The sequence below is a fragment of the Mytilus trossulus genome, chromosome 12 (genome assembly GCF_036588685.1).
Source record: "Mytilus trossulus isolate FHL-02 chromosome 12, PNRI_Mtr1.1.1.hap1, whole genome shotgun sequence".
In the NCBI taxonomy this organism is placed as follows: domain Eukaryota; kingdom Metazoa; phylum Mollusca; class Bivalvia; order Mytilida; family Mytilidae; genus Mytilus; species Mytilus trossulus.
The window spans coordinates 11,228,988-11,245,038 of NC_086384.1; the positions used below are offsets into that span (position 1 = coordinate 11,228,988).

General features: G+C 31.5%; 1 protein-coding gene across 1 annotated transcript in view; it reads right to left on the reverse strand.

The window, feature by feature from the left end:
- The window catches only part of LOC134692204 (hemicentin-2-like), a 20,947-nt gene continuing 4,896 nt past the window's right edge, over window positions 1-16,051 (reverse strand). The window contains exons 4-12 of the mRNA XM_063552654.1: window positions 14,702-14,824; window positions 12,737-13,009; window positions 10,953-11,231; window positions 9,012-9,155; window positions 6,957-7,127; window positions 4,998-5,315; window positions 3,994-4,305; window positions 1,241-1,372; window positions 1-53 (exon numbers count right to left, since the gene is read on the reverse strand). Coding sequence (XP_063408724.1) covers window positions 1-53; window positions 1,241-1,372; window positions 3,994-4,305; window positions 4,998-5,315; window positions 6,957-7,127; window positions 9,012-9,155; window positions 10,953-11,231; window positions 12,737-12,866 — 1,539 coding nt within the window. The 5' untranslated portion in view covers window positions 12,867-13,009; window positions 14,702-14,824. The remainder of the gene's footprint in view (window positions 54-1,240; window positions 1,373-3,993; window positions 4,306-4,997; window positions 5,316-6,956; window positions 7,128-9,011; window positions 9,156-10,952; window positions 11,232-12,736; window positions 13,010-14,701; window positions 14,825-16,051) is intronic.

Sequence of the window (16,051 nt, forward strand, 5' to 3'; positions counted from 1 at the left end):
TCAATCTTTACTTTTATAAGAACTTAAATTAACGTCTGCAAATTTCTCATTCCCTGTAAAAGACAAAAATATACATGAAAATCACATTGATGATAGGTCCTTAAATCCACTGTCAACACTATTGTGCTATTTCCAGGTGTTTTTTTTGGTTGAGGAAGCTAAAGTGCCCAGAAAAAATTATTGACCTTTGGAAAAAAAATGACAATCCAATTCAATTAAGATGGGAGTAAAGTCCACCTACACTCTGTTTTATTCTTAGAGTCATATGAAACCAGTTTCATAAAATTTTATGTTATCAAAATTATTAAACCAATGCATGCATGAGAGGGGATAGGAGGGGTCCTGAATCCGAAATCCCAAGCTTAAAAACACCAGATCCCGAAATCCCAGGCTTAAAATCCCGAAATCCCGAGGTCCCGATATTTGAAAAAAAATCCTGGATCCCGAAATCCCGAGGTCCCGATATTTAAAAAAAAATCCTGGATCCCGAAACTTAAGAGTCTACCCCCAAAATCCAGAGCTTAAAAACACCCGATCCTGGAGTCCCCATAAAGGTCCTATCCCCCCTCATGTATATATACTAAACTAAGTCTTGCATGCTTGTTTTTTTTATATTTATCCTGACACTGATAAACAATGAACAGATAAGTGAACTGAAATAGCCATGGTATTTGCTTTTTGTATTTCCATGCATGACCATTTATAAATTAAACATTTTTTTCACAATTGTTAAATGATTTGTTGTATAACATTTGTTCCTTAAGTATTTTTCATTGCTATTCAATACCTAGAGCTTACTTGTTTACATTCTTTCATTACGGTTTACCCCTTGCACTTGATCTGATCAAATTTATAACAAGAGTTCTCATAGTTACTACATAGAGGAAAATAATTGATGAATTAGTATCTGAGAAAGTCAATATTTCGATAAAGGTACATTTATACAGATTTTGATTATGTGATGGATTTTCGTTTTTTTTAAGTAAGTGTGGTACTTGTTTTAGTGTTAAACAGAGCCATTGGTAGTATATGAAACATATTGAACTTTTTTTTCAAATTCGAATTTTCATATTACTTTTAAAACATTATTTGTTTTGTTGTTTTTGGCTTGGAACTTGAACTGTCAATAACTTTGAGTACTCTCAGATCTGTACCTAGTTTCTTTTTTGTTGTCAGGGATGAGGGATGTCTGATATAACATTGTCTGCAATAAACAATAAATATAATCAGAGTAGAATACCTTTAAGTTTCTTGGTTCTTTTGGCAACAATAAACCCAACAACAGCAACTATTACTATGAATAGAATAGCACCAATTACTGCACCAGCAATCACTCCTGTATTACTTGATGATTCAGGCCCTTTTAATAATCCTGAAAATAAATGCAAACCATTAATACGTTTCTAACTGATATTTTCTGCTCAAGCTAATATCTAAAGAGATCCAAAAGACTTCAAAGTTTGATTGAAAACTAAGAAGTAATTATGAGCTTATCTTTGCTTGAGATCACCTAAGTTTTTTGCTGAAGTCATGTTGTTAATTAAGTCTTTAGTTTTGAATGTTGTGTTCAGTGTACTATTGTTTGTCTGTTTGTCTTGTTTCTTTTTTAGTCACTTTATTTTTGACTTATGAGTTTGGAGGTCCCTCTAGTATCTTTTATCTCTCAAAATTAGACCAGATAAATATTGACAATAACTTCATAAGGGTCTATCTAGCTAGTCATAATGTTCTCAATTTTTGACCCAATATTATAGAAATCTTCAAAAGTTTGAAAATAGACAAAAAAATATTTTATAAACAGAAAACACTAAAACAAAATATCAGATTTATCAGTGCATAAATATTTATATATTATCTTTAGTTTTGAAACAAGAAAGGAGTTTCACTTCTTGAGTTTCATCATAACCCTGTGATATAATGCAGCTAAGAAACATCCTTCAGTTGTCAGACTATTTATCTGTTTATCTACATTTTCCAGGCAATGTCAATGAAGTTGGCTGGTGACATCAGCAAGTTCTAGAGTGCACTCTACTTGACTGAGAACAACAATAATCCATCATGTCAATATTGAGATAAAAAAAATATGCACAAAACTCAAAGCAGATTTTACATTAATTGTTTAACATTGTCTTATAGGGTCCTTTTATAGCTGACTATGCGGTATGGGCTTTGCTCATTGTTGAAGGCCGTACGGTGACCTATAGTTGTTAATGTTTGTGTCATTTTGGTCTTTTGTGGATAGTTGTCTCATTGGCAATCATACCACATCTTTTTTATATTTAAGTAAAAAACTTAAAATTCTCCCTTAAAAACAATACTGTAAATTCAGAAATTTTTCAGTGCATTTATTAAAGCCAATTTTAAAAGAACGGACAAAAATGCAAGTCTTATTATTGCGATTATTAGGTAAAGTACATGCAGGTCAATATTTCAGTCATCAGAATGCAACTTCTCATTATTGCATACTACCAGTCACATTATTTGCATTTATAAAAACCCCACATTAATTTCTGAATTTACAATATTACTTATGACCTTTTTTTCTTTACTCAGTCCCAAAACTGTGAGTTATTGTTCACAAATGATCATATCTCTGTAATTAATATTAGGGAAATTGGACATACTGGGTAGCTGAGTGATGGATTTATAAAGCATCACATAGCATGCTTTTGTAAGCTTGATATCAAAGTTCAAGAAGCTCTGTTTTGTATTTACTCAGAAAATTATTACAAACATGTTTGGCCGTTATGGGTAAGTATTTCTCTAATTCTATGGAAATTTATCCCTTTCCGAACCCATTGTATAAAAAAATTTAATCAACGTGTGGTTGCTGGTGATCTCAAAAGATCATTGGATGATTTTAAGGGTCGTGACCTTTTTAGCTAACTGGATGAATCTAAATTTGATAGCAGGTGTTAATGAAATTGACAACTTCGTGCAATGTGAAAGGCACTCGAAGGGGATTTTCGGTTAACAAAAAAAGAAAATGTCTTTTTAATCATTAGAAAAACAGATTCTTACATAGTTACTCGTGGATTATCGGATTTATCCAATCTCGATAGTTAAATTATAAATTTTAAAGTACTCGCCAAGGCGGCTCGGACTTTAAAATTGATAATTTAACTATCTCGATTGGATAAATCCGATAATCCACTGGTATCAATGTAAGAATCTATATATATCTGTATTCAGTATTATATAAAACATCTATTTGATGGGCAATAAATCGAAAATGCATGACATAGTTTAGCATGCTCATATAAAGATTGATGCCAAAGTTTAGGAAGATGTGGTTCCTATGGATCCAAAATTATAGAATGGATGGTCACTTAGATACAAAAGTTTGAGAAGTTCTTACTTGTAGTTCCTGAGAAACATTCGAACCAAAATTTATAGAATGGATACACACAGACAGAAAAAGTGACAGATAACGGTAAACCAGAAAACAATCTGTATGTAGGAGCAGGGATATAATGAGCTCTTAAACTTGACTCACTGATTATATTTGTATAATACTCTATCTGAAGAAAACAGGATAACCTATACATATTTATGAGTTTAACACCAGTACTGTAGGAGCAGGGATATAATGAGCTCTTAACCTTGACTCACTGATGATATTTATATAATATTCTATCTGAAGAAACAGAATAACCTATACATATTTAGGAGTTTAACACCAGTGCTGTAGGAGCAGGGGTATAAAAGGCTCTCAACCCTGACTCACTGATGATATTTGTATACTCAGTAATACTCTATCTGAAGAAAAAGTAAAATCACAAAAATACTGAACTTTGAGTAAAATTTAAAAAGGAAAGTCCTTAATCATGCAAAATAAGCTTTAATACAACAATCGAATGGATAACAACTGTCATATTCCTGACTTGGTTATGGTATTGTCATTTTTCTTATGTAGAAAATGGTCGTCTGAAAACAAGATAACCTATACATATTTAAGAACATTATAACTGCAGACAACAGTGCAGGACTTACCTGTCTCAGAAGTTGTACAATTAACATAGGTATCAGCCTCTGTTATACCGTTGACATTTCTGGCTGAGACGGTGAAGAAAAATGGATACCCAGTATCTAATGGCTGTATATTGACTTTAATACGGGTCCCCTCTCCAGTGTCTGTTATTTCCCCTGGTACTTCAATATCATTAAATAGTGTACCAGGTTTATACCTAGAGTAGTAAGAAGTAAAAGTCTGCTTGCTGCCACCATTGTATGCTGATATCCAACTAAATTCTGCTGAGCTTTCTGAACATCTTACTTCTAAATCATATGGTCTGAGAGGCCGACCTGTAAGAAAGGACAGGATGGTAAATTTCTGCCAAGCAAGTTAAACTGTGAGCTATTACTCACTAAGAATTTATTTATTATTGTGGGTATCAATTTTAGTGGAAAGAGATAAAAAAAAAAAAATTGGGATAATAAAATTTGTGAATCACTGTTTGAATTAAGGGCATACAATATATCGCAAAAATGCTGTTTTTTCCTATAATTCTGAGACTTTGTAAATGTGTCTAATATAAGTATATATATTAGATTAGAAAGCTGATAAATGACTGATTTTATCACATAATAAAGAGGGTCAATTTCTTCGAACAATGAGACAAAATTTTATATAGGACCATTTATTTACTTATAAGAATATTTGAGCTCAATGTATTACTTTACCACCTTGTTGAAAGTGATAAATCTGAAAATGTTTACAGGCTTGAGCATGCTCACAGGACAAATAATGTCAATTTCTAAGAAGTTCTAATTTATTATTCTTAAGAAAAAATAACAACTGTTTCATGAAATGGAAATCTGAAACAAAAAATTCCATATCACTTGATGACAAATCTGAAAATTTACAAAATATAAATAAAAAAAAGTAAAAAATACTCAAGTTGTGCATGTTATGCAAAAGTATTTGTCTGTAATCTTACTGTTATTAATCCCTATTTGAACATACAAAATTTTTATTATTATCTATTTGTACTTACCTGCAGGAATATCCTCAAAAATGTTGAATATTATGGTGGAATCTACATTTCCGACAGAATTGTTACCAACAGCAAAATATTGACCAAAATCTGAAGATCGGATATTTTTGATAACATATTGTGATGTGAAGTAGACGTTTTCTTGTCCACGCCCTGATGTATCTACCTTTAGAGTAATGTTCATGGAGGTCGGATTATGTCTAAAGTACCATCTGACATCAGGAGGAGGGATTGATATATAAGTGGCAGTCAAATAAATTATACCTCCTTCTTGTAATGTAAAGTTGTAAACATTATCATAAGCTGGCCTTGGATGACCTACAACATGGAACAGGAAACATTATCATGGTCTATATTTGATCTAATTCAATAGTTTACTTTTGATCTACATTTTACATTGTTAAAGAGGGTCATTGGAATTCATGCGTGCAGAAAGTGATTTTATTTAATATTAAACGAAAGTGGTTATACATTTCATTTTACAAAGAATAACATTCAAAATCATTGTACTTCATAAAGTATGGATAACTTTGCAACATTAAGATGTCTTTTGTACTTTTTGTCTTAAGTTAGTTATTTGTTTGTTGTCTTTGGCTACTATGTTATTTGTATTGAGTTACTATGTTGTTTTGTCTGGAGTTGCTTTGTTGTTTGGTCTTGAGTTGCTTTGTTGTTTGGTCTTGAGTAACTATGTTGTTTTGTCTTGAGTAACTATGTTGTTTTGTCCTGAGTAACTATAATGTTTGGTCTTGAGTTGCTTTGTTGTTTGGTCTTGAGTAACTATGTTGTTTTTTATTGAGTAACTAAATGTTGTTTAGTCTTGCATTACTTTGTAATTTTGTCTTGAGTTGCTTTGTTGTTTGTTTTGAATAACTAATTTGTTTTGTCCTGCCTTTCTATGTTGTTTTGTCTTGTGTTATTATTTTGTGTTGTCTTAAATTACTATTTTGTTTTGTCTTGAGTTACTATGTATTTGTTGTAAATCTTGAACGTAATAAAAAAAAAGAAAAAAAAATCATCCCAACACATTAGCAAATTTAGAGGTGAGCAATAAAATTTGACATCATAATTGAATTTTGACAAAAAATCAACTGGATTGAGACAGTTCTCTCGTTGATTATAAAAAAAAGGATTTGTTGGAGGTCTCATTGGGGGGTTCAAATCCTACTCTTTTGTCAGATTCCCATATCCCGCTTACACTATGCATGTAAGCAATTCTCATTTTTTTTTCATTTCCCAGTTCCCGCAAGACCGTATTTCCCGTTTTCCCGACTAAATAAGTTGACTTTCACGTGTCACGCTTACAAAAAATTGGCAATCCCGCATCACACTTAGACTCCAACGAGACCCACTTTGATCGATCAATGGAGTATATAAAATGGCTTTGAATTAAAGAAACATTTTTTATAAAGGTATAACACAGTTCTTAACATATAAATAATATTTATTGGGGAAAAAATACATAACAATTTAAGCATTTTACATTGAGCTTTAGCGAGGTGTAAAATATGGTCAAATATAATGCCTACCCATGTTAAAATGAGCATAGAGCATGACATGAAGGAATTATTCCGATTCTAATAGGACAAATACAGTATTTTCATAGGTCGAAGCGAAAGAAATTACTGTAATAATGATTTGCTGTTCCTGTTGCCAGACTCCTCGAGGAGTCTGTGCATTGCATTTCATATTTGATAAGTTAAAAAAATTCAAGCAGGGTAAATATATGTTGTTTCATAAAAAAATATAATAAAAGTTTATGTTAGCTACTTAAGTGTATATATTTTAAAGGAGATGACGATAGAAATAACGTTAATATAAACAGTAAGTTCGTGCGCATGTGTCAAACATATTTTGTGCTCATTAGAACACGGCTTTGTTTACAAAGCGTAACAAGGACGTCATATCAGAATACTGCATTTACTTTTTTATTTTACTAACAATAGAAAATGAACTTACATTCGATATTAACATTATGTGACGACTGCCTTGCCATTTGACCCATGATATTTTCAGCCCGACAGACATAATAACTTCTATGATCTAAACACTCTGCATGTTCTATAGTCAGAACTCCCTTAGTAGAACAATCATACTGACATGTTGTTGTCTCATTGGTGTAGTAAGTATCTACAAGTAAAAAGAGATCACTTTTAATAACAAGTCATTAACAATAAAAATTTGTAAGGGTTACGCCGAACCCAGTGTCTCGCCTATTTTTGTTGTTAATCACAGGCTCAACAAAAATAAGGAAAAGAATTGATAAAAATATTCCTCTTGATACTATATATTGATTGTAGGCAGCTTCTGTCCAAGTTTGGTAAAAATCCAGAATAGTTTATGAATCTAAAAAATGCTTCAAAAACTTTAACTGCAGACTGCATGTAATGTTTTCAGGAAGAAAAACCAAGCCCTTCAAAAGAAAAATATGGAGAAACAGGTACAAAATTTTAACAAAATTTTCTTCTTGATACTAGCTTTTGATCATAAACAAGCTTCTGTCCAAGATTGGTACAAACCTAGGATAGTTTAAAAAAGTTATTAAAATATCAAAAACTTTAACCATAGAGTGAATGTAATGTTTCCTGTCAGAAAAACTAAGCCCATTTATAAGTAAAATACATAAAAAATGATTTTTTTTAGCAAATTTACTTCTGGATACTATTTATTTATCATAAACAAGCAATAATGTCCTAGTTTGGTACAAATCCAGAAAAGTTTAAGAAAGTTAATAAAATTTTAAAAACTTTAACCACAGAGTGAATATTTGTGGACGCCAACGGCGCCGACAAAAACAACACTGTCGGAATACAGGATCCCTATGTCTTGCCTTTTCAACAAAAGCCAAAGGCTCAACAAAAAGGTGACTCCGTATATCATACCTGCAAACTTCTAACAATCTCAAGAGGGATTTATCACAACAGAATGAAATGTATCACTTATTCATATATTTTTTTATCAAATAAATTGTGGTTTTAAATCTTAACCCAGCTACGTCTACTCTGTTTGTGAAGATGTATTTCTATTTGTATCCATCTGATAAGTTAAGCCTTTTTCAACTGATTTTTATTGTTTGATACACCACTGTCCCAGGTTAGGTAGAGGCTTGTGATCCTGCTAAAAAATTGGCAGAATTCTATTCTTTTTTTATTTTATACATTTTTAAAAGCTATAATGCAAAGCTATAATGTATTTATTCTTTTTGTTATGCATCCGTTAAGAGTTGAGTTCTGTATTTTTATAGAGGTTTATATTGTAACAGCCATCTAAATAATATTTATGTATAATATCAAAGGGAAAATTTACAAATATCAATTGTTAAATAAATAGCATATATATAATATCAAGGAAACTAAATTTTGCCTGATAAACAAAAATAATGCTTTGTTTTATGTCTTAGGGCTATTCCAGAAAAAAATGTATGGGGGAGTTGGAAGGCACATTGTATTAATAATAAATGTGTGATGGGTATCAGAGCATCTTTTCACACTATAATAGTTCTCAATTACAATTGTCTGGGTGGCGGGTGCTGACAAAAACTTCCTTCCACCCACCCCAATACCCCCCCACCCCTACATTTTTTTTGGAATAGCCCTTATGTAAAGTTGATCTTTAGATGTCTTTTGGTAAGTTTTTTGGCTCTCTAAAGGACGTCCACCTAACATCTCCCTTTATTTACTTTAGATAAAGCAAAAAATTGTTTGAGTTTAAAATATTTCACTATATAAGCTAAATTTGTTCATACATGTCCACATTTTTATATTTAGGGGCCAGCTCTGGTTGCAGGATTTTCTCGTGCATTGAAGACCAATTTGTTGGCCTTTAGCTGTTACCCACTCTTTGATCAGGTAGTTGTCTCTTTGATATGTTCCCCATTTCTATTCTCAATTTTATCTTTATTGCCTCCTCATCTATAAAATAGCAGTTTAATTTAATTGTGATCTTTTAGTCTTTGCTATCACTCAAAATATATAAATGTTTTAAAGGTACATGTATCATTTATTGTATACAAACCTGGAGTGATAACTTCCATATTGTTTCTGTACCATGTAATATTAGCCATAGGGTTACTTTTGACATCACATGTGACTTGTATTTCACTGCCCTCACTATACCAGTCCAGACTGTTTAGATCTACCTCCTCAATACTAGGGGAATCTAAAAATACAAATTCATTAAGGAATGAGGTTATTTCGAATAGACAGAAAAAATATTACAGTTTTTCTTATAATTTAAATCTAAATACCATTTCAATACAATGTTTCAGTTATTTCTTATAATTTAATTCCTAATTCCATTTCAAACCGGAGTAAACCATGAAAAAATGTTGATGACGTCCCTGTCACATGACTTAACAATGTTTATGAGTTGATAAACAAAAGATGTCAGCTAATCAGAAGACGTGTTGCATCCAAATCTAAATTATTATGTGATAAACAACCCAATAGTTACATGAGTTACAACCACATGAAAAAGAATTAAACCTGACTTATCTAGCAGAAAGACATTTTTACAAGGTTTTAACAGTTGACCACCTGTTGACCTGGCTTCTGGGGAGACTAATATATTTGTGGAAACAACTCCTTAAAAAAGACACAACAGATAATCCCCTTGAAAGATGTTTTTTACTTAACAACTATTCACAATGAACTCACTTATAGGCCAGGCTTCAGTTATTATCACTATTTGAGATTAGGCCTGGCAACAGCAATGCTAAAGGGCATATGATACAGTTTTGAACCTGTATTTTCAAGTTGATAAAAATTTGCATATTATTAAAGGCTATTTTTACCTGATCAAATGAAATATGTTATAAAAAATATATCATCATGTGCTACTTTTTGAGTAAAATGAGGTCGAAATTTTGTATATTTGCTCAAAATTCAGATTTGTGGCCGTATTTTCTTTTTGAAAGAAAGACATAACTTTTTTGTTTTTAAAGATAAACACAAATTGTTTTTTGTTAAATAATTTGTAATGTCTGTATTTTATAAATATCCTAAAATTTTATGCATTTTTTTTATTCAGTAATAACTCATATTTATCAAATGGGTATGAATTGAGAAATAACGTCTTTTTTTCTGCATGTTTATCAAAAAATTGCACTATTTACAGTTTTATAAAAATTTGGTCCACATAATCTCCCTGCAAAATGAAACAAAATGTTGTTTTAATAAATAGGGGTCCATGCACTTGTTTTCAAATGAAATCAGTTTGAATGATATATCACAGTTTAACATCGGGAAAATAACATTTGACGTTAGCAACGTCATTACCTCCCCTGTAACTGTATGGTATGCCCTTAAGGCATCGTCTAGCGTGACAATTTATTTTTTATTTTTCTTGAATTTGTCGTGATTTGCATGCTTCTTGTTTCCCCTTATTTGTTTTCCTTGTTTCATGTCGGTGCTCTAAATTTCTAGTGCATGTCCCGCATTTCATTGAAAATTCAGTGTGTTATAATACCTTCTGAAATTTGTGAAATCTAATAGAAATTGATGTATTTTGTTACCATTCTACTTTTGCAATATGTATCATAATTTAATGTATGGTATTAATGAAGTCCATCAAATTATGATATTTGTTGAAATAACTCCTTAAAAAAAACACAACAGATTATCTTTTTTATTTTTCAAATAAGATGCAAGTAAAAAAATATTTTCAAATAAGATGCAAGTTGCAGACTCTAAACAGTATCATCAAGGTCTTCATGTCCATTAATAAGGCTGCATGATCTCCATGAGCAACTGAGTAATAAGTTCTGGTACTTTTGTCCTTAATATTTTCTGATTTTATTTTTCTTGCTTCGTTTTTCTCGATTTTTATTTTGCATACAACGTTTTTGCAATTTTTATTCTTTATGTTTTTGTGTTCAGTACCCCGCTTTACAACCTTCAAGTAACATCTTGAGTTATCATTATCATTGTCCAGTTTTAGAATACCAAAAATACTTACATCTGATATATATTGCAAATGTGATATTAGATGTGTAATCTGTTCTGATAAAAACACTGTTCTCAGCTTTACACATAACTTCACCAATATGCTGGTACCTATTGGCATTGCCTAAGTTGAGCTCTGAACCTGTCTGGACATTACCATAGGATAGGAACCAGTTGTACATACATTCTGGGTTACAATCAGCAATACATCTAATTACAAGGACCGGGGTACCAGTATCTAGTTCTATTGATGTGATATTGGGACTCAGTCTTATTGATGAACCTGGCCCATCTGAAATATATAATTTTTCATATAATTAATGTAATACAGAGTTAAGATATAACATCATATCACAATAGAATTCATATTTCTCAATAGACATAAGTAAATGTTTTTACAACAACATATCTAAGAAGTAAATACTTTTTTCATGACATAAAAATAGGGGGGGAAATTGAAAAAAAAACATTCATTTTTGCCATTAAACAAAAAATAAAATACAGTGTCAGTCACATAATTAAGAAAATGTGAAGAACCTAGATGATAGCAGATTTAAGGGTGTCACATTTTTTTTTATTTTTTCGAATAATACATGTAGTATGTTGCATAAACATAACATATAATCAAAGAAAATGAGGTCAAGGTCAAATAAACCAAACTTGAAATACATGTACACCTTACAATCTTTCTATACACATGATACACCTAATATGCTTTAAATAGTTGACCTATTGCAAATAGTATCTTATAAACAAACTTAACCATGAAAACAAAACATTGATCATAAAACCATGAAAATGAGGTCACAGTTAGATGAACCCTGCTAGACAGACATGTACACCTTACAATCATTACATGCTTAATATACAATTGAACTATTGCTTATAGTATCTGAGAAATGGGCTTGACCACAAAAATTAAATCTTGTTCACGGATTCCTTTAATGATGTAGAGGTCAACTGAAAACTAATTGACAGACATGAAGACCTTGCTGTGTTCACACATATACCAAATAAATGAGAAATTTGGAACACTTAAAATCCTAACTTTCTTTTCAAGTAGTCACTGAGCCATAAAATTGTGGTCAAGGACAAAAGACATATGACAGTGACATCTCATATAACAAGTTTGAAGGATCCACCTGTCTTGAAATTCCACATTCTGAAATATTAAGCTTTTAAGAAGTTACTTATTGCTGCCTCTGGAATGCTATTTGTCACAGAAGTCACAGGTTCGACATAAAAGAACTAACACATTTTTTTATTAAAGACAAAGGCTTCTGATTTTGCCAAAGTTTAAAAGTCTTGACCAATCTAGTAAAATAGGCAGTGAAATGTTTCTGTGGGGCAAATATCAGGGTAAAAGGCCTATTAAGAACAAATAAAATTGTACATCTGAACTGTATTGCATTATATATGATAACTAACATTATCATGGTCAATATTTTATGTATACACTTGTACTGATACATGTATTTGTTTTAATGTATCATTAAAATAATTTTATAACTCTGAATGACATTTTTGCAAAAGACCACAATTAAGCTTAAAATAGATCCAATTTGGGGTAAAAAAATACCTTTTTTATGTTTTCTATATACGACAAAATGATTGAGTAAATTTCCCCAAAAACTACATTGATTGAGTGTGATTTAACTTCTTTCCTTTGCTCTTACTTGACAGTGTACCAGAATGTCATACTAGAGAGTAGGTAACCTGCTGTAAAATCATACATTGTGGAATTAAAGTGAGTAATATGAAAACGGTCTATTGAGTTCTTGCGTTTCAATAACTTACACTGAACGTCTACTACAAAAGTCTCATTAGACAAAACTTCTGTTATCCCACTTTCAGATTTTCTGTCACTAGCTGCATAACATATGTATGTTCCAGCCTGGTCTCTGCTAGCTGATGCCAGATCCAGCATGTTACCATTGTAACGTGTAGAGTTATCTCCCTCTTTTTCCCACCAGACTGTGGCAGGTGGATTGGATGTCACAATGCATTCAATAGTTAAATTTTCACCCTCTTCCACCTCATACTTTCTTCCGAAATATATACGTGGACCATCTGAAATCATTCATAAAATTATTTCACAGTTAGTTACGGAGATAGTGCTAAGTCCATGTATCTCTGGATAAATCCCCTAAACTTACAAATTTACAACAGAAGTTGCACAATTAAATTTTGTAATTCTATAGAAGTTTCCTCAAATCAGATCGTACACCTTATCACTATTTGTCTGTCATTACTGGACATCACACAGGTCCCCGTAAATTTTTGACGTCATAATACAAAATTTCGCCAAACTGGAAAAGTGATTGTTGTATGACTTCAATAGTTCAAGTGGTCCGCCAGGTATAGTGATAAGGTGTAATTTGTAGATACATCATGACTTCCTCTTTTGTAGATATGAAATAATTCATGTTTTACTACAGAGAAACACACAATCAGTCAGAATGCCATTTATATAGTGGTAATGGCGATACTCTTATAGGTATATAGAACCACTAATTCAGGTCTGGTTGGAAAGAATATACAAGAAAGAAGTATATAATATTTTAAACAAAATATTTCCTTCGCATAGTTGTATTTTTGCCAAGTATTAGTGCAGTTTTGATATCAAATGCAAGCTTGATGTCTTGGGATCACTGTAAAACCTTTGTTGAAAGTTGGTTTTAAAAAAATAAAGAAGTATATAATCTTATTTTAAGAGGGCACATTTGGCCTGTTGTTCAGAACAGAAGTACTTATTTTTGTACTATCAACTAGTACGCTCTAAAATGCAATTAAAGTTATGTTAAATTCTCAGTCATTATAGTGCTTGAAATTACAGAATTTAACATAGAAAGTAATGCATGCAGCAGTTTTATACCTGAAAGTGTAGTATTCACAAACATTTGACATGTACCAGTTCAATTTGCCAACACTAATAAAGGACAAGAATATACGAGTATATGCATCACAAGATCCAGTGACATGAGAAATGAAGAAGGATGTAAAGGAGAAATAAATGGGGAATGTGTCTATGGGACACACAGACGATGCCCCTGCTTGCATATAATGTTATAAAGGGACATAACTAAAAAAACTGTAAAAGTGACGCTACCCAAATTTTTTCTTGATCAGAGATTAATGGTAATAAGCATTGTTTATATGTTTCATAACATTTAGTTGAGGCAAATTTAACTTAAGGAATGAAAATGAAAAATTTAGCAATTATTTTATTTTTAAAGGGGCATAACTCTAGAGCAGTAAAAGTGATTCCACCAAATTTATACTTGATCTGTGTTTTGTGGTAATTAGCATTGACATGCATAAATTTCATAACATTTGGTCTAGAGTAAGAGAACAGAATCCCAAAATTCTGCAGTTTTTTTCTATTTCAAGAGGGGATATAAGTCTTGAAAGGTTAAAGGGATGCCACAAAAAATCAAACTTGATATGTCTTTTGTGGTAATTAGCATTGTGTATAAGTTGTGTATAAGTTTCATAACATTTGGTCAAGGCAAATTAAAGTTAGAGTACTGAAACGAATGTTTTTGCAACTCAAAAATTTGTACAGGGGCATAACTCTAGAATGGTTCCAATTACGTCCCCATTCAAATGCCTTTATCATCCAAAAAAAAGGGGGTTCCAACCCCCAGAAACCCCCCCTCTGGATCCGCGCCTAGTATTTATGTTTGTTTGTATTTATTTATTTTATATATATTACAATAGGACTCTGAAGTATAAAAGGTTAAAATATGTGCATGTACCTACATTGAACATCAAGCCATATATCGATGCGAACATGATCAACAGAATTAGATGATGAACATGTAAAACGGTTGTTGTTGTGAAAATATTTGATGTCTGTTATGATCAAAGATGCTGTAGTCGATCCTGGAAATGCAAAAAAAAACAATATGTTATAATGGTTAAAATGTATATATCTATGCAAATTAAAGATTGACAGTTATTCTTGTTCACAAAAACAAATATAATGAAAACTGATCCTCTCATTCTCGTATGAATCAAAATGAAATATTCTAATAATTGTCGTATTTTTTGTTTTATAAGAATTAATTCTACACTAGTAGTATTTTGTTTTATGTAACTGTCCCCTTTAAGGGGGCTCGCGGGTCTAAATCATAATTTTTATTTAATATAAGATTTCGCTATATTTGTCTATAAATTAACTTTATCTTATACCTAATAGAAAAATGAAATAAAAAAATGGGGTCACCATTCATTTACGCTCACAATCTGCCTTCGAAAAAAGCATACATTTTTGCTAATGTCCTTTTTTCTGTTGAACTAATAGGAGAAAAAGCGGTAATATAGAAATTAAAAAAGAACTAAATTACAGAAATGGCTAAAATTTTACAATTATTTAGTTTATGTACAGCTTTTTCGAAAATAACGATAAAAAATATAGGTCACCGATGAGTTAAAAAAGTTATTTAAATTTTAATGCCAAAAAATGGCATTTTTGCACCCAAGGGAGATAATTTGGAGCTTTTTCAATGATATCTACATTTTAAAAATCACCTGGGGCCAACACGTATTGATTTTTTGGAATAATTTATGTACCATATGATAAAGTAACAACTTCTTAAGGTAATTAATAAAATTTGTAATGAAAAATAAACGTTTGATTTTTTTCTGAAAATGTTATACCCGCAAGCCTCCTTAAGTGACATGTTTACAACCCATTTATCAGCTTTGATGATCATTACTCTGTAGATCATTTGATCTTGGGGTTTAATAATTAGTGTTAGCAATTCTGATTGCACATATATCAAGGAGCAACCATTTAACTTCAAGGGGGTGGGAGGGGTTTCTGTATTTGTCTAAGTAAGAAAAAAAGATTTGCACCAAGCATGAACAATTGAACCCTATAAAGTATGGGGAATATATACAAGACAATGTGGTATCATGCCGGCCTGAGTGCCAATCATGGCAATGAGACAACTCTCCATCCAAGTATGGTCTTCAACACAAAGCCTTGGCTCACACAGAACAGCAAGCTTTAATTGTTACAATTTAAAGGGCTCCAAAAATGACTAATGTAAAACCATACAAACTGGAAATGTAATATCTGAATTCCAAAAAAAATAAAATTGTCTC